Raw genomic sequence first — 18205 nt, 5'->3', positions numbered from 1 at the left:
TCAAAATCCTGGCTGAGGGTCAGAACATTCCCCTAATGCTGTGTGCATGTGCTGCTTCTCTGCAGAGCGAGTTTCTACTTGCGCACCTGTAACACGGGACAAGCAACAGTAATCACATTAATTCACATGCTCATTTCCCCCCCCCCCCCCCCCCCGTTTCTTCCCTCCTCCTTTCCCAGGGGTAAGGAAGGAAAATGATCCAGCAGGGAGAATCCAGAAAGTCCCATTTCCTTTCCTTCTTACTGGTGAGTGACTGCCGGAGAGTATTTTCTTTTTTAACATTTGTTTTTATTTTCCCCCAAAATAAAAGCACACAAATAGCACACAGAGCAGAAGATGGGTAAAGGGCTTATTTTGCTTTCAGCGGAAAAATAGGTGGCTCCAAAACAAAGCACATGAAAAGTGAGTTCCAGACATTTAGTGCTCTGTGCCAACTAAAAACGACTCCCTTAGTACCACACAAAGCATATAGTTTTGATCTACCCTCAGTTCCTTGCTCTTTTTTTAGATGTTGACTTGAATAAACGTCTGGCACTGCTCCCAGGAGTTAATCTCATTGCGCTCTTTTAATTATACCCCTTCAATTCTTTCTATTACAGACCCTAGATTAGATTGGATTAGTCCCATATTAACTTGCTTTTATTGGGAACCCCAGCAGTTTGCTAAAGGAGAAAGTAGGAAACTGGTCAGGAAGCTAATTAATGCCCACATGAGCGTCACTGTCACATACATACTCAATAATTGTGATTTGTTAATATCTTGCAATGTTTTTACTGTGATTGTTTTTTGAAAACTTTTTTTTGTCTTGAATTTGTCTGCAGTTTTAGTCTGCTTTTTCAGGTGAGGGTAATGATTTCTTTAATTCAGACCTATTCAGTTTTGTCCATTTGCCTAAAATAATTACAGATCTCAAAGAAGATGTGGTGTTAAACTTTTTTATCGAATCATTAAATACAACTAGTTTTTGTTTCTCATTTTTCAGGTGGTACTTTTTGCTATGTGGTGTACTGTACATGTGGTCAGTGGCTCATGAAGTTTAGGGAGAATAGTGTTCTTTACTGTTCTTTACTGAAACTGAACTGTAAAATATTGAGCAAATTAACAAGAAAATAAATGTTGAGTTTTGATTGCTTTGACTCTTATCGCAATCCTACTGAAGTAATACCATTTGGCAGTATATGAGAGGCACTTTTTTCACCGTTCATATGGTTTTTCTTAAACCCCTCCTGACAGTGAAATACAGCATTATCAAATTCTACTGCTAAAATATGTAATTTCGAGAGCCTGATGAGTCTATTTGAGGATAAACTAAAACAGGAAGAATTTGGAGGATCGTCAGAGGGACCGCTGCAGTGCGTTTCTGACTTTTCCTTGATGTGTTGTGTTTCTTGCGATTCTGCTGCTCTGCTCCTTGTTTGCAATCTAGTTGTTTTTTAAGGCTTTGGACTCCAGATCACTGATCACAGCCGGAACTCACTCACTCTCAGGACTGGCAGCTCTGCTCAGCAGCTAAACGCAGCTGTTGTCTGTCAGGAAAAAGTCTAACTGGCGCATCTATATTGAGAACAAAAAGAGGGCTAAATAAATCAATTAGACATTTATTTATATCATTTGCCTGCTCCCCGTTAAAATGTAAACTCCTCCACGGGATTTTTGTGATTGTTTCTCATCTATTTTTTAAATAAGGTCATAATAATGTTGACTTTATTTGCGCTGGGCCAGCTGGGGAATAAGTTAGTTTAGCTTTCTGAACAAATTTTGATACAAGTTTTACGGCCATTTCACTGAGACTGAACTATGAGTTAAACGTTCTGAACTAGGAATTTTAGTTTTAGCAATTTAGAGTTTATGTGAGATTTGGAGCCAAGCAAGGGAATGATTTAGGCTGTGAAATAAAGTTATAATGAGGGTTAGAGCTACATTTAGGGTCAGGTGTGGGTAGGGTTATATTAGAGTTAGGGCTGGAGTCTTGACCTTTGGTCCTAGATAGCCACAGTATCCTCTGATTCATGATTAAATGGCCAATTTAAGGCTGGTTAGAAAACCTGCAGGACTGTGGCAAACCAGGAGCAGGGCACCAGCGAGCTAGGGAAAGGGCTGAAGTTTAAATTGGGGTCAGGGTCTCGGCAGGGGCCAAGACTGGAGTTAAAACTGGTGTTGGGTTTGGAGTCAAGCCTGGAGATAGGGTGAGATTTAGTGCTAGGAGAAGCAATAAGATTTAAGGAAAGACTGACATAAATTAACAGTGTATAATTACCTTTTCATAAAGAAGAATTTGTTTTGCCACAGGAATACTCAGTAGGAAGGTTATAATTCTCCCAAGTGTCAACCCTAGCCTTTAGGTACATTGTAACAGTCTAAAATAATGCTATATTTTCCTATACAAAAACCCCATCGCTAAAAGTTCCTTATTTTCTGCTTACTTTTTCTTTTTGGTGAATTTGGATTTCCTTTGTTTATGGGTTCTTTAAATGTTATCACAGTTATTTATTTATAGAAAATACAAAAACTAGTGTTGATTAAACACTGTAAATCAATATATAGTTTCCAAAAGAGGAATTGAACCAGAGCTGTATCTTTCTGTTCTGGACTTGGACATCACAAAGCGGCATGGCTGCCTGTTTTAGACTCCAATCCCAGGTTTCACTGTAATAAATGGATGACTCTGTACACTCTGTTCAGACGGTGACCTGTGAACCTGTCTCTCAGGTGTCCACTATCCCTCTGCTGAGGGCAGAATACTCCAGCTGTGGGGAGAATGAATTCTACAACCAGACCAGCGGGACATGTCAGGCCTGTCCACAGTGCCAGCCAGGAGAAGAGCCGTATATGGTAAGGGCCCTTATTTCTCCTGCGTCCTTTTAGTTAGTCGATTTTGAGACTTCAGGTCCTTTGGACCTATCCTTTCATTCAGCTGATTGCAAAAAAAACTTTTTTTTTCAGAATTGCTCAGTGCAGCAAATCGATTTGGATTCTGTCCTTTGTCCGTGTGCTCACAAATGGTTGCATTTCTAGAGGTTGTGTTTGTTGGACTTAAAGTGAATGCTACAAATTATTTTGGCTTTGTGTTTGTCAGTTTGTTCCTCCAGGTGTCTGTCTTGTCAGCATTCATGTGCATGTCTGTCTGTCCCTCCAACACAAAACATAAGCAGAAATTTTATTTAAGTTTAAGGTATAAATTGAAGTGATTACAGTTATGGATCATTTCACCAGATGTACTGAATTTACAGCTGAAGGTTCATGGTACCAGATTGTGCCTGGATTGCTTTAAAAATGAATTCACTGTTAAGCAGTTTAATAGCTACTTCATAAATATGATGTCTGTGAATTGAACAGCGTTAAACCAGAACAGTGCCACATTTATGTTGTCTTATAAGTGGGTAGTGCTGTTTGGAATGAGCAAAGCTAAGTGTCCTTGGCTTTGAAGGCACAGTGCGCGTGTGTGTGTGCGCGCGCGCGCGCGCGTGTGTGTGTGCTTGTTTGTATGCTTTTGCGATACCAGCAATATAACCATTCCACTTCACCTTCCAGTGTGCATCTCTCACTCATTACTTACTCAGTCAATAGGCCCAGGGCTGTCATGAACCTGAAAGCAAGCTGGGTTGAATTATCAACAGGGTGAACTGTTCTTAATCCCTCTCACTTTCATCTCCCAGTATATCAAAAAGATTGGGAGCATCTGCATATATACAGTAAGTCTTGCACCCAGGAAGTCCCCCACACACCACTACATCAGAGGTGGGCAAGCTTTAATTAGGGCATGCCAAAAGTTAGCTCATGCACCTGTAATATCCCTACTTACACTTTGATGAATTCAAATAATATTAACATATAGTACTATTTAAAATTAATAAATAATATAGACAATCTTACAATTTAGTCTGATCTTTGCCAAGAGATCCATGTCGCTAGTATCAAAGCTGTCCAGTTACGTCACTGTCCCTAAGGAAAATGGTAAGTTTTGCAAGAAATGCCTCCCACATTTAAAAAAAAAAGGCCCATAACAGGTTGGGTTCATTCATGCCAGCTAGAAACATTCGTATTGCAATGCATTTTTCATAGTGCAGTTTTGGAGTACTACAAAGCACACAAAAATCGTTGTCTTTATGTTGAACTAATCTATATTCCTCACTCCAAAAGGGCTGAAATGAGCATAAGTAACTTTGCTTTCTTAGCAACCGCCATTTTGTCTAAAAGTATTTAGCTTTACGCTTAAGTGTGAAAAATGTTAGCAGTGTTAGGAATTGCGAGCTGTTGTACAAAATTACAGCATAGTTTTATCATTTTTTTAAACTTGATTTCAGTGTGGCTTATTGGACTTATTATGCGTGCTGCATTCATTGCACGTGCTGTTGAAAGTCTCTTTGCTTGCCCATAAGGGCACGTGTATTGCAGGTTGCCAACCCCTGCTTCAGCTGTTTCTGCCCTCTATCGCATTCAGGATCTGAATCTATGGGATCCGACCCCAACAACTAAAACTATCAATTATGTTGCTTCTTGTTTCAAACGACAGGGAATATTTTAATTAGTACCAAGCCAGAACATCTTCATGAGCTTCACGTATGCCATGTGTTTGAAGCCGATACCCTGGCTGCTTTCAAAAAACAGCAAAATGACGTCTTTGGATCAACTTACTTCTCACAACCAAATGGGCTAGATGGGCCATTTGACCTCTTACCTCTTCCTGTTTGTAACCTTTCTTATGTCCCTATAATGTAGAAAGGTGATGGCAAAAGCATCTTTCTGTAGCACAATTAAACCGGGGAATACAAACATTAAGTGGAAATTTGCTAAGTGTTAGTGGCCAATTAAATATAACAAAAAATCGTAAAAATGGTTTTTGAGTACATTGTGATTGTTATGTGTGGCACGTTGGCATTGTTGCCTCGCAGTGCTGTGGCCCTGGGTTCACTTCCGCACCTGGGGTGCTGTCTGTCACATACGCCGGGGGAAAAGGTAGGGAAAAAGACCGCGTGCGGAGTCAGAGAGAGAAAACTGGATTCTGAAGGCAAACGTAATCCAAATCGTGAGACCCAGAGCGAGGTCGGAGATCAGAAGCGGTGGGTCAGAAATCCAGGGGGGTCACAAGAACAAGCGAGAAGTCGGAGTAAGTCGCTAACTGGATACATAGCTCAGGCTGAGGAAACCTCAGTTGCAGGGTGGCAGTTTAAAAAGACAAGGTGAGTGAAGCTAATTAGTGAGTGATCGGGTGCTGGTGGGAATGTGATGGTGTCTGTGTGCCTGCGTGCAGATTTGTGACACTATCTGTAGGGAGTTTGTATGTTCATGTGAGGTTCCTCTGGGTGCTCTGGTTTCCTCCAGCAGTCTAAAGACTAGGTTAATTAGTTAATTGGTTTCTGGGGAAATTGGTCCTGATGTGAGTGTGTGTACAGTATATCTGTGTTTGCCCTGCGATGGACTAGCATCCCATCCAGGGTGTATCCTGCCTTGTTTGCTAGCAAAAGCTCCCCAGTGACCCTGTACTGGATAAAGAGGTTAGAAAATGTATGGATGTATTTCTTTGCGAGCATGGTTGTATTGTAGTTAGGTCTGCTATCTTGTCTGTCTTATGCACTGTAGTCCCATGTCTTTACTGTATGCTTCCAGGATAACCTTCCAAAGCTGTGACCATTACAAGGAATAAGTGACTAACTGATAATGGAAGAATGGTCATTGTGTTTTATCAGCTAGGCACTTTTGCACCCTTCAACCCAATGTGGAACAGGAAATGTATTTATTTATACAAGCTGTTACCTGCATAAAATTTAAGATTAAATTGGTTTGGAGAATAGCAAAGTCGCTATTTGTTTGCTATTAGTTGTATTGATCTGAGAGCAGCACAATTCTACACTTTAAATTCACGTTTAGTTCCCCACGACAGTCTTGCATTAGGGTTTCGCCTGGTTTGACTGAAATAAATCCCCAGGCACTGCTGTTTCCGGCTTCCAAAAGCAAATACCAGTTTTGTCACTTTTGAGTTAAAGAATTAATTTCTGTGGAAAAAAAAATCTGGGGAAAGTGTGAACCTTCATTGCAACAAGGCGGCTTATTGGTTTTGATGCTGACTTAGTGTCTCTTACATGGCCGGAAAGCTGTAATTAAAACAGAATCCCAGTCTTTTCCTGTGAGAAGCCCATAGCATAAATATCCCACAACAAATACTATGCATTTCATTTCCTTCATCTTAAGGAATATGCTTTTATGATATTTAAATGCTGGTTATCAAGCAACGCTTTTCATTATGCGTCATAATATCAGACAGGGCTTGCTTTCATGTCTATAAATGAAAAGAAGAGTGCAGTTAGGTGAATCTGAAATGGTTATTGAACCTTAACATCAAATGTTTTCCTTATGTCTCAGTGATGAAAGGTGATAATTAAAAATCAGAAGCCAGGAGGTTTTCATCTTTTCTCTTCTCAGGTAGTACAGTATATATGACCCTCTGGTCTGGGTAAACTGCAGCGCTAATAACTTTTTTTCCATCTACATTCTTTCATAAGGTTTCTGGTTTTATAAGGAAGCTATTTAATTTTACAATGAATGGTTACAGTTCCTGGGAAGTGGAGTTTTTATGAGGTCGAACCAGTCACTCATAAGTGAATACATTTCACCCCAAACATTGAAGAGGTTTTAAAACTAAAAACATTTGATAAAATATGAGATATCATTTCATTAGATAAAATCTCTTCTTCATGATAAACAGGTGTCAAAGTGATTTTTATTTGTCAATATAAAAAATGATGAAAAAGATATACTGTAGATATCCAAGAATGTAAGGTTTAATTTATTTTTAGAAGATAGAAGCATATTTTTAATGCAATATACATTAAAGCATTAAAGGTGTGTTAGAATCTAGCATAATTATAACCTTTAAAATAAAATATATATTCAATCTAGGTCAAGCAAGGAAACAATATCATCTCACAGAAAGTGGTCATCCTCTTGTTATTGAATTAAATAACATTCAATAGGATTCTACATTCAAGAGGATCCTTCTGGCTCAGTATGTTGCAGTGCTGGTAACTCTTAGAGTATGTAATAAGGTTCTCTATGAAACTAATTTAGTTTTTTTAACCTTTCACTGAACTTTCCAGTACAATATGTGGGGAAAATATACAACCTAGTTCATGGAGTTGGTATCAATAACAATAAAGCCCTTAAGGGCACAAATCCAGTTATTCAGACTGATTTATCCTGTATCTTTTTGAAGATCTTGAAAATGAGATTTAAAAAAAAACTTTCTGCTATTTCCTGGTATTTTCCTTTTTCCTGTGTACTTTTATAAACCTTGCAAGTGCTTCTGATTTTTTTCAGGAATTAGAACTATAGGGTGGTTGAATCCAATTGATAAATGTATGGAAAGGCAGTAATTACAGGATTCCAATAATTAAATTTTAATGAATAATAATTGCAATTTAGTTCAATATTTAGGTGCATTTTTTCTACTTTAACATAGTTGTTGATTCAAAATTAGTTTTAAAACAATTTCTATGATGTTTATCTCTATTGCTAGTTTCAGGAGTTGCAGTAGTTCACTAAACTGATGTCTTAGGAACCCAGAATCAAACTGGATTGCAATATTTCGGTGAAGACCAGGGGCCATGCAGTGCCTGGGAACTGCTCTGAATATCCAGTACAGAGTTATATTGTATATGAAGAACTTTAATGAAAGTCTGTTCACAGCTTAGCACAAAATTGTCCATTCTAGCTACCTGATTGGCAGCTGTGAGGAGCTGTGTTTAGGACTTTGTGGACTTGTAACTGGAACGTTGTGGGTTCATATCCTAGGTGGGACACTGCTAGTGAGATACCCAGGAATGCTGTATGAATGGGTGCAATTGTAAGCTGCTTTGGATAAAGGATTCGGCCAACTACATTAATAATAGTGGTGATAAGCACAGGTGCAAGATATACAGTCTGGGGACTGATCAACCAAAAATACAGATAGCTGTATCACCAAGGTCATAGGAACTGTGAATCGCTCTGTATAGTGAGCGATCCTGAATTAAGAATTAAGCAGGTGGCCTGCTATACGAACCCATTTATGTATCATGGTTTCAGTTCGTGTACCTGCATTAGGTTTACAGAGGAAATGTTAGGGGGTATAAATGTTCCTAAAAACACTGGCTCTTGTGCTGGCATTGCAAATTGATTCCTTTAATTGATCCGCTTGCTTGTTCAAACTTTTGGCTTAACTTGGTTCTGTACTCCGTCCTTAGTTGCAAAAATACCTCCATGTATTGGGTACTTTTTCTGAAAACATCAGCACAATGATTTGCATATAGAACAGCATTTCCACTTCCTTACCCTTATTTCTGACTAAACAACATTTAACAGGAGATCCATTTATGACAATGGAGAGAAGGAAGCTGTATCACATACTCCTATAATGAATGTCCCCCCCCACCATTTACGTTAGCATGCATTACAAACCCCAGTCAGCCTTTCAAGAGCCCAAAGCAAACCTACAAAGAAGACTCAAATAGAAAACTGAAAAAAAAAAACACAGTGATCCCCCAAGACCAAGGTTATTACCCACTTAGAAGGGCACATCTAAGTAAAAACAGAATAAAACTGGAAATTGGGATGTCTGTAGGAGGGTTATACAGCGTATTCAACCTACAAGAGTTCTGACGAGTAACTGAACATCTGGTGTCCAAATGCGTGCTGGAGCCCATGTTTATCATGTCCCAGACTGTGTAGGTTTACATAACAAGCCACACTGCTGGAGAAACATGGCTGCTGATTCCCGCTGCTCTCTTCCAGACCTGTGGCTACGGCATCAAAGACGAAGACTATGGCTGCGTGCCCTGTCCGGCGGGGAAGTTTTCCAAGGGTAAATACGAGATCTGCAGGCGGCACAAAGACTGCGACTCACTGTATCGCGCCACCGTGCTCACACCCGGAACCCCGGAGAGCGACGCAGAGTGTGGGCCATGTCTGCCAGGGTAAGTTAAGATCCCTTTATTGGCCATATACAATTTCTTGCATTAGGAATTTGTCTTTTCGCATACCCCAACTTGCTCTCCATGAGACACACAGACAGGGGAGAGAGAGAAGCTTGGGGTCAGAGCGCAGTGTCAGCCATTTATACAGAGCCCCTGGAGCAGTTGGGGGTTAAGGGCCTTTTTCAGGGGCCCAACAGAGTATGATTCCTCTGTCGGCTGGGGGATTTGTACTGGGAACCTTCCAGCCACAGGCGCAGAGCCTTAGCCACAGTGCTACCACTCGATAAGAGAGCTCACTCATCGCTGATTCTAAAGTCTGGCAGATTAACTTTTGTCTGTACCTTTCAGGTACAGTATTAGTATATTTAGATTTTGTCCACTTAAGAGCAAAGGGATTCATTTTTTACACCTGTGCATATGACATACATTTTCCTATCCGGCATTTAGTGACCCTTTGCTTGGCCCTTTTGTGCTGGTTCAAACTGAGCGGGTTCTCTCTCCTCAATTCAGATTAGGCATACCCATGATTATTTATTGCATCAAACAAGTTAGAGTACATACAGATTGCTCAAACAACCTGGACACCAGTTCCTACCAGTAAGATTTAAATGATGCAGAATAAGGAAACACCATTGTCATGAATGTACTGTAAAAAGGCTGCCAACATAAAATAAAAGCAATCAGTATAGCGTGCACATTGTTTTTTGACACATGTAAGCCCAGGGAAATTAGATTTTTCCTGAAAGTTTTTCTTTAATCTCATTGTGGAGTGGCAACTCTGAATTCTTTAAAGCTTTTTTTGTTTGTTTCATAATACTTTTTTTTCACTGAGTTACCACAGGACCTGGTGGATACCAATCCTGAAGTGTTTACAAAATAACCTTGCTTTCCTGGAATGTCTCTTCTTCACAAATTAAAAAAAAAACTGCTTTGAATTGTTTCAGTTCTGTAGTATAGTAGTGCCTTTGTGAAACATTATTCAAGGTCAAAGACATGATTTTTACTTACTCCCTTGAAGTACTCTTCATCAGGCAGTCAGAACACCCTTTGATTATTTACTAGCATGGGTTTATTAATCCTGCTCCTGGAGGACCAAACACCTGCTGTATTTCAATTCACCTTTTTTAATTTTTAAGTTTAATTACCTATCTGAAATCCTAATTAATCAACGAATTGCTTGTCTGCCTTTTTTTCCTTCTGAAAAGTTATGAAATGCAGTAGTTAAAAGGTCACATTTAAGAGCTGATAACAGTCCAGCATTTCAAAATAATCCCAAAATTATTAAATTAATTAAGTAAAAAATTAGTAAATTAATTGAGGCTTCAATTGTGTAACTGAGAGCTCGTCTGGAAGAAAAACCAGTGGGTGTGTTGGGCGCCAGGACCAGGATTAGGAATTCCTGCTCTAGAAGACAGCTAAGTGGTTAAAATGTGAGCATGTAAAAACATATTTTAAAGGGTGTAAGAAATGAACAATAAATGTAAGAGTAGGGAAAAGGAAAGAGAAAGGGAAAAAAACAGGCAAATTAACAGAATGCCCTCCAGCAGGGTGTGCTGTCTGTCAGTGTCTTGGCTGCGCTTCAAGTAATGGAGCATTAAGTTCCTCATAATGGTGGAATAATCCTGACAAGGGGACCACACTGCTGCCTCACTGTTGCCCTGGGCAACAGGCCTTCAGGAGAAGGCCCCAGACCTCAGGCCGGCACACACAGCCTGGCCCAGTCTCTGCTTGCACTGGTCTGGGGTTGAAATATTAGCTCCCTCCCTGAACCGAGTGAATGTCAGTCTCAGGCCCTCCCCACACCCCTGTTCACCCATGACACAACGTCTTTAAGAAAGAGGAATCAGAAAACAAGTACAAAAAGTTTTTTTGACATTAGAAGAAATCTTGAGCTGCACACCAAGATTACCCATAGGAAGCAAGAAGAATTGTATTTATCTCTTTCTAATTGTTTATATCTCATGAATATCTCATATGTATCATTTTAATTATTTATCCTTTTAATTATATATATAGCACACTCAGTAAATATGGGGTTCCAGTAATCCAGTTTGATTAAATAAAGGTGGATGCTGCACATTGGTGGTGGTGGAGGGGAGTCCCCATTACCTGTAAAGCGCTTTGAGTGGAGTGTCCAGAAAAAACGCTATATAAGTGTAAGCAATTATAATTATTATTATAAAGGGGTGTATTACTTTTTCAGCTTCAGATATAGCAAGAGGGCTACAGTATGTTGCACAAAAGGACAAAAGAGATAACATTGTGATGTTTCTAACATAGGCTTGAGTTGGATTGTGTTAGGGGCAAAAGTAACACTAAGGTATCTAACTTTTTGTTTACTATTAACACTTTTATGTTAGGTTATGCTTATTTGCTAATCGGCCTTCTGAAAGTTTTGCTAAAGAAAGCATTGTTGCATCCATATCTTGATATCACACATTTATTTTGCATTTACATTATTCTGCTTGTGCGTGTATTATTATTAATTTCGGCGCAATATGAGGTACTACATAAAAAGTTCTCCGTTCTTATTTTTTAGTAGTGAATTTCAGAAACGTATTTAACTTTATTATGAATAAAATCCAACACGCGTTTGGATAAGGTCATTTAAAAAAAGGGGGAAATTATTGGCCTCTGCTTACAGTTTCACTGCTCATAGCGTATTGCGGCGGGGGAGTTTAAACAGTCCCCGCTGTTTGTCATTATAGAACTCCATGCATCTTTGGCTTTCCACTTGCACTTGTGGTTTGGCAGTAACTGACACCCCCCACCCCTTGTACTCCCTTAAGTGTAATCTGCTTGGCATCCCGGGGCTGAAGTATGCAATGCTGGCCTGCCACAGAGAAGTAAGTACACTCTTGGTGTACACTGCATAGGGGAGATACTCAGCTCTTTAACACATTTAGAACTCTGTCTGTTATTTTTATCATTTTTTAAAATAATCCAGCGTGAGTCACATTTACACCTATGCACACAGCCGGTTGTTTTACTAGATCAATTCAGCTGTAACTCGAGTAAGAGTACGATGTCAGGGATTCAAGTCACAAGTCCAGAGTTCTGACCGCTACATCAGCTCTCCCCTCTGGAATCGTGTTTTATAGCTGCTTCAATGACCCACACTAGCATTTTCTAGCAGCTGCCCATGTCACCAGAGCAGGACTCTCGAATCTTCACCTCAAGAACCCCAGCTGGAATACGGAGGGGAACTGTGTTGTGATCAAATCTGCATTGAGGTTGAAATGCCAGAAGTGTTTTATATTGAATAAGCATGCAGTGTATTGCATACACAGCATATGAATATGTACAGTTAATAAGTTACCATGCACATAAACTCACAGCTGGCCTCGTAACATCACTAATCAAATAGGTCTGGTCGTAGTAGTTCTTTTAGACCTGATCTTGGGTAAAAAAGGAAAACAAACATGGCTTCCCACAGTGCCCAGTCCAATCTGTAACTTATCTGTTGAATTTGTGTGGTTGTTTTAATATCACAGTTGATAGACATAATCACAGTTAATAGAAGTCGTCATTCCAAAATGAGTAATAGCAGCATTCAGATTACCGAGTAATATATTCAATACAAAAGGCTTATTTCATGCATTTGTTTAAAAGAGACCGCTTTTAATATTTTACATTTACGGAAGCTGTGACACTATGCACAATGAAAAAAATGACCAATTTGCAATTGAACAATTCCCTGCTCACTTAATTCATATTTATTTGCATTGTTAGTCAGGCAGATGCAAACAGAAATGCACACTTACTGTAACAGAGTGATTAGAAACAACAGTTAGCAGCAATATATATTGCTTTTATATATTTGTATTTGTAACAATGTAAAAAAACGTTGTAAAATAAAATTTCTGCACATTAACAAAGATAATGTTTTGAAAAATGACAGTTTTCCAATGGCTCATACTGTATGTTTTGGTAATAAAAAGAAGTATTGTTTCACCATTGCTCTTTCTTACTCAGGATTTTGGGATTCTTCCTGACTGATTACTGTCTTAAAATCTCATGGTACTGCAAAGTACAGTATCTGTTTTTCAACAGTTTAGGCAGAAGGCAATTACTTGTAGTACGCTAGTATGTTATCACCTTAACACCACATTAAAATTTTAATTAGATCCGGTAATTACTTAACATACTTTTATGTAACAATAATTGCAATAATAATACCTCTAAATGTGTCTGCACAGTACTCATAGCATTTTATTAGAGTGTATTATATAATAACTTGTTGTTATTGGGCAGTAAGATGAGGTTTCAAAAGAGGCTTGTTTTCAGTTTAATTTTGTTTTCATTTGTGTGATATGCAAACTATTTTAATGATACAGATGTTGCAAAAGATAATTTTATACTTCCAGTGTTTTTGTATTTATTTATTTTTTCACAAGAAGCTTCTCACACTATTTATAATCAAGTAAATAGTAGCTTTCTTCAACTGGAAACCCAAGACCTATTCTGCATGCCCACGGACATGAACTTCCTGGGTAGTAGCTCACCGACCAGGGACAAGGAAAGAGTACTACTTCTTTTTGGTAAACAACTCCAGGCTGCCAAAGTAAATAGCCATGAATTGAGATATGAGTTTTAGACTTCTGGTTTGGGAGAGCTGTTATTTTTTCAGAATAGTTAACCAGTGCTGGTTTGGCACTGATGGTCCTACATCCCCAAGTCTTACATAAAAAGGGGAGCCTTTCGCTGGACAATGCCAGTCCAGACCACTAAAGGCAACTGCTTCTCTTCCCCAGAGAGAAAGGGCTTTTGTGGAGTGTTAAAAAGTAAAAATTGCCCTCAAATCATTATCATTTGGGAATGTTTTTCAGTTTGGCTTCCGTTTTACAATAAATCTTTATTGCAAAATCTTATGGCTCTGGGCTTTCCTTTTTCTTTGACTTATGCATATTTTTTCTCCTTTTTATTTTTTTTGTAATCGGCAAGATCACTGCGGTATTTGGAAAAGGAGAGCGCTGCACCGTAGGAAATCTTAACAGGACATGCAACATAGTTTTTCAGGCGTCTAAGTACTGTATTAACAAGTTCCTAGTGTTTGATTAATTGCTACAGATAAAGGGTTATGCCTGGAAGACAGTAAAAAATGTATTAGAGAATGTTATGATTGAATGCATTAACCTCTTGTACTTGGCTTTGATTCAGTCCTCAATGTGATCAAATTTGTCATCTTTAACTAAAAAGTTCGATTTGCGATTTTGAACTCTGTGTCTTTGCAGATTCTATAGCTCGAAGGACTGCTGTATATGTCAATTTATTATTATCAAAAAGAAGAGCTGGGGGAGCCAGTATATGGGCAATTCCTTTAGGATGGATTTATAGCTCCCGTCATTTCTTGAACCCATACAGTAATTCTGAAACCTGCATCTATGCTTTTATGGGCCTCCAGACTTAGAAATCACTCTTTCTACTCAGTGGGGTTATTCTGATCCACAAATGTTAATATGGGCATTACATTTTGGAAGGAAAAAATGCATATGAGGACAATAATACATTACTATGTACATGAGGGATTCTGCTGATTTCACACTGTGTCTGTGAAAAGGGATACATGCAAGCTGACGGTAGATCCCTCTGTCTGTTCGTAGATACTATATCCTGGAGAACCGACCTCGGAACATCTATGGAATGGTTTGCCACTCCTGCCAGAACGCTCCACGGAACACCAAGGAGTGTAAGTGTCCCCGTGCAGTCAGGTGCTCTCGCACACATCTCTGTTGTGAGATCAGAGTCCCGTCACCCGACTCGTGAGTTCCGCTTGTGAGCCTCATAGGGCACTCGTGCAATTACATGCAAATGCTTTGCTCCTTCATCGTTCTTTTTATCCATTCAAGAAAAAAACACTAATAGTAAAACAATATGTTTCACAGAGGTGGCCTGTGTGTGATCAAACCCTTATTTTTCCCCTGACAGAGAACGGCCTGTACTGCAGGTGGCCCACACACAGTAGGCAAAATTTTGACCCCCTTTTATTTTGTTAAGTAATGTATTGGCATAATTCTAACAAAGTCAAACAGAACAAATTCAAAATCTTGATAGCTCCTCCACAAGCTGTGTCTATTCTCAGCTCTGTGGTATGTCCCACATGTGAGTGGACTTTAGCAAATCTGCTGACCATTGAGATACTCAAATGTTGTGGTAAGCACTAAACCTGAGGTCCACTTCTATTGGGATCAGCTCAAAGAAGCTCTTTCGATATCTGAAAAATGTGGCAATAATAGCAGCTCATTAATAAAGTACTGAGAGAAACCAGTGTTTCTGGTAATTATCTTCTGCAGTTTATTAAATATTCAGACTGTCAGTGTGATTGGTAGCTCATCCATGACTTTGCTGAATAGCTAATTAATTATGCTGAATATCTGGACAAATAACTCTGGTGGGGAGTTAAAGCACAAGCAGAGCTGTTTTTCTGTGCGGCAGTCACTCTCAATTTGGTGACACTCTACATTAGCTGCTGCAATTTTTAACAGATGTATTTTCTGAACTATCTGCTTTGCCGACACCCATGAGAAGGTGAAATGAAAGAAGGGGCTAAATGAGGTCAGAGAATTCCACATACGTCTTCCAAAAAAGAAGAACTTGACATTAGACATTAGCTGTTTTTAGTGTTTGCTTTTTAATTTTTGGGAGAACTGCCTTAAAAGACATACTTTCACCACCTTTCCCTGAGCATGGACGTTTGCTTCCACAGATCTATGAACCGCGCATTGTTGCTAAATGAGAAGACCTCTCATGTAAAAAATCAGTATTAATTCCAATTCAACATTTATACCCAAAGGGTCTATGGTCTCTCTCAAAGTAAGCACAGGCTTTATTCTTATTTTACAGCAGATACAGAAGGGATATTTTTAATATACTAACATTTAACCTTAACCAACCAGGTTTACAAAACCAAAACCAGAAGAAGCAGAGTTAGCTGTCCTGGGTCATTTATACTGCTAGATGGTAGATCAAAAAGTGGTTGAGGGACCAGTGCTTTCTGCATGGCTGAAGGTTGAAATGTTGAACAAACCATGTGCAGAAAGTGACAGGGCCCTGTGTGTGAACTAGTGCAGAGAGGAGTGGAGATTGTGGAAATCAAATGGAGATGGAACTGGCGTCTCTTGTCGGCCTCATTTGCTAGCAATTTTTAGTTGAGCAAGGAGTTGGCAGGGTCCCTTTGCATCTTTTGTGGGTTTCATTTTATAAACTGGATTAATAAAAGATGTCATATGGAATAAGCGCACTGGCAGACCTTCCACTATTATTATCAGGCGCAAACTTGAAGCCACACAGCTCGCATGGCTACAGGGAATGTGTGTCATCACAGTTCCTTTCCAGGAAAGGAGTCTGAAATGCCACATATTTAGCTTTTAAGAGACAAAATTAGGACATAATTTATCTACAAACCAAAACTAGAGCCTTTGCCTACATCAGTCACTGGCAATGAAAATCTGTCTCTTGTCAGTGAGTGTTATTTCTGTCCTAAATATGAAAACTGAAATACTGAAGTTTTCACTCTCTGGGCCTTAATAAGAATTATACAATTACAGTAAACCCCTGGACACAATTTTAGCAGATTTTGTCCGCTAACTCAGATGTCTGTTAAACCGAGGGTTGACTGTGTCCTACCAACTTAGAAAAAGTGTCGAGATGCAATTCAACACACATTCAACTGGTTACAGAGCAAAGACGGTAGGAACGGGAGTGAAAGTGATGTTTTTAATCTAATGTTGCCACTGCTTTTTAAAATACCAAACACCACAAACAACAAAAAAAAAGAAGCGTTTAGCATGGAGTTACTTGTTTGAGAGAGGGCGAGCTAGAGCTTGCCAACTAATCTGCAAATTACACAAACACATTGCATAGTTTGTATCTATTAATTAAAAGCGTGGAGGGCAAAAAAAAAAAACCCTGAAGATTATTAACTTGTTGCTGCTTGCAATAATTGTTCTACAGAAGAGTAACTTCCGTTCCCCTGCTGCCCATCCATTCTGATGGGGATGTGAAAAGGGTTGCAGAGCTTTCAGACCGTTCCAAGTGAACAGGTGATTTTAATAAGACTATACAGTAAAACACAGTGGCATGTTCAATTGCTGGCATTCTCACTTACCACTTTTATATGGCATGTGGGGGCCCATTGATTTCGGCCCTGTCAAATGTTATTAAAATTCTCTTTGCCCGATATGTTTTGAAAGAAAATTAAAAAAAAACAGGAATTGGAAAAACCAAACAAACTCGAAGAAAAGGCCTCCAAGTGATTAATTCCCATTTGAAATTTCGAAAGAATTTGTGGATGTTACAGACTGGCGGGGTAAATTTCCGTTTTTTTTTTAAAAAGGGAAAATTAGATTAGGGTTATATTTTTGTTGAATATCATAGTTAGAGGGGTAACACAGGGGCACGGGGTTAGCCCTAGGTTCAGACCCCAGGGTGCTGTCTTTGTGGAGTTTGTATGTTCTCCCTGTGTTTGTGTGGGAGTCCACCGGATGCTCCAGGTTTCCTCCCACAGTCGAAAAACACGCTAAGAGGTTCATTGGCTTTGGGGAAATTTGGTCCTGGTGTGAGTAGGTGTGTTTGTGTCCGTGTCTGCACTGTGATGGACTGGCGTCAAATTCAGGGTGTATCCTGCCCTGCGCCCATTGCTTACCAGGTCTGGCTGCCCTGCACCCCTGTATTGGATAAAGTGGTTAGAAAATAGATAGATGAATGGATTGTAATCAGAGTAAGTATGGTCGTATTCATGTAGTGGGTATATACTGTAGATGTTATATGTCTTTCTTCCAAACACTGTATTTGATCATGTCTGGGTTGAACTGACAGAAAAGGCAGCAACATATCACCGTAATGCAAATTGATAGCTACATACAGCAAAGTATCTCAAGGAAAAGAGCAAGCCAAAAAGAACTGTGCTCATTATGCAAATTATGCAATTAATCATCCATCTTGCTTTCAGCTGCGCATATTTTTTCACCCTTGATTAAACTAGAAACAGAGAGCCCTTAACTCGTGTTTCCTTGAAGGGAACTCTACCCATTTGTCATCAGCTAGGAGGAAATGGCACAAGCACCTTCTCCTCAATCACTTCAAGTAGAATCTGAAATTACGTAGATGGACTGGAAACCAATCTCCCCTTGTCAGCAATCTGTGGATTTTTAAAATACATGCTGAAGCGGTCAAATTGAGGTGCAGTCTCCACTTATTTCCTGAGCCATTTGAGAACGATCTTGTGTTACCATGCATACTTTAAGCTGAATGTTAAA

At 39.3% G+C, this 18205-nt stretch overlaps 1 protein-coding gene across 2 annotated transcripts in view; it reads left to right on the top strand.

The window, feature by feature from the left end:
* The window catches only part of edar (ectodysplasin A receptor), a 48035-nt gene that overhangs the window by 18336 nt on the left and 11494 nt on the right, over positions 1-18205 (top strand). For both annotated transcript variants that reach the window (XM_088609173.1, XM_088609184.1), the window contains exons 2-5: positions 180-245; positions 2710-2832; positions 8767-8948; positions 14552-14637. In XM_088609173.1, the coding sequence (XP_088465299.1) occupies positions 195-245; positions 2710-2832; positions 8767-8948; positions 14552-14637 (442 nt within the window). In that variant the 5' untranslated portion in view covers positions 180-194. The remainder of the gene's footprint in view (positions 1-179; positions 246-2709; positions 2833-8766; positions 8949-14551; positions 14638-18205) is intronic.

This window comes from Lepisosteus platostomus, chromosome 2, assembly GCF_059453375.1.
Source record: "Lepisosteus platostomus isolate fLepPlt1 chromosome 2, fLepPlt1.hap1, whole genome shotgun sequence".
Taxonomy (NCBI): domain Eukaryota; kingdom Metazoa; phylum Chordata; class Actinopteri; order Semionotiformes; family Lepisosteidae; genus Lepisosteus; species Lepisosteus platostomus.
Note: the sequence above shows the minus strand (reverse complement) of the source record. Positions and strands in the feature narration are given on the sequence as shown.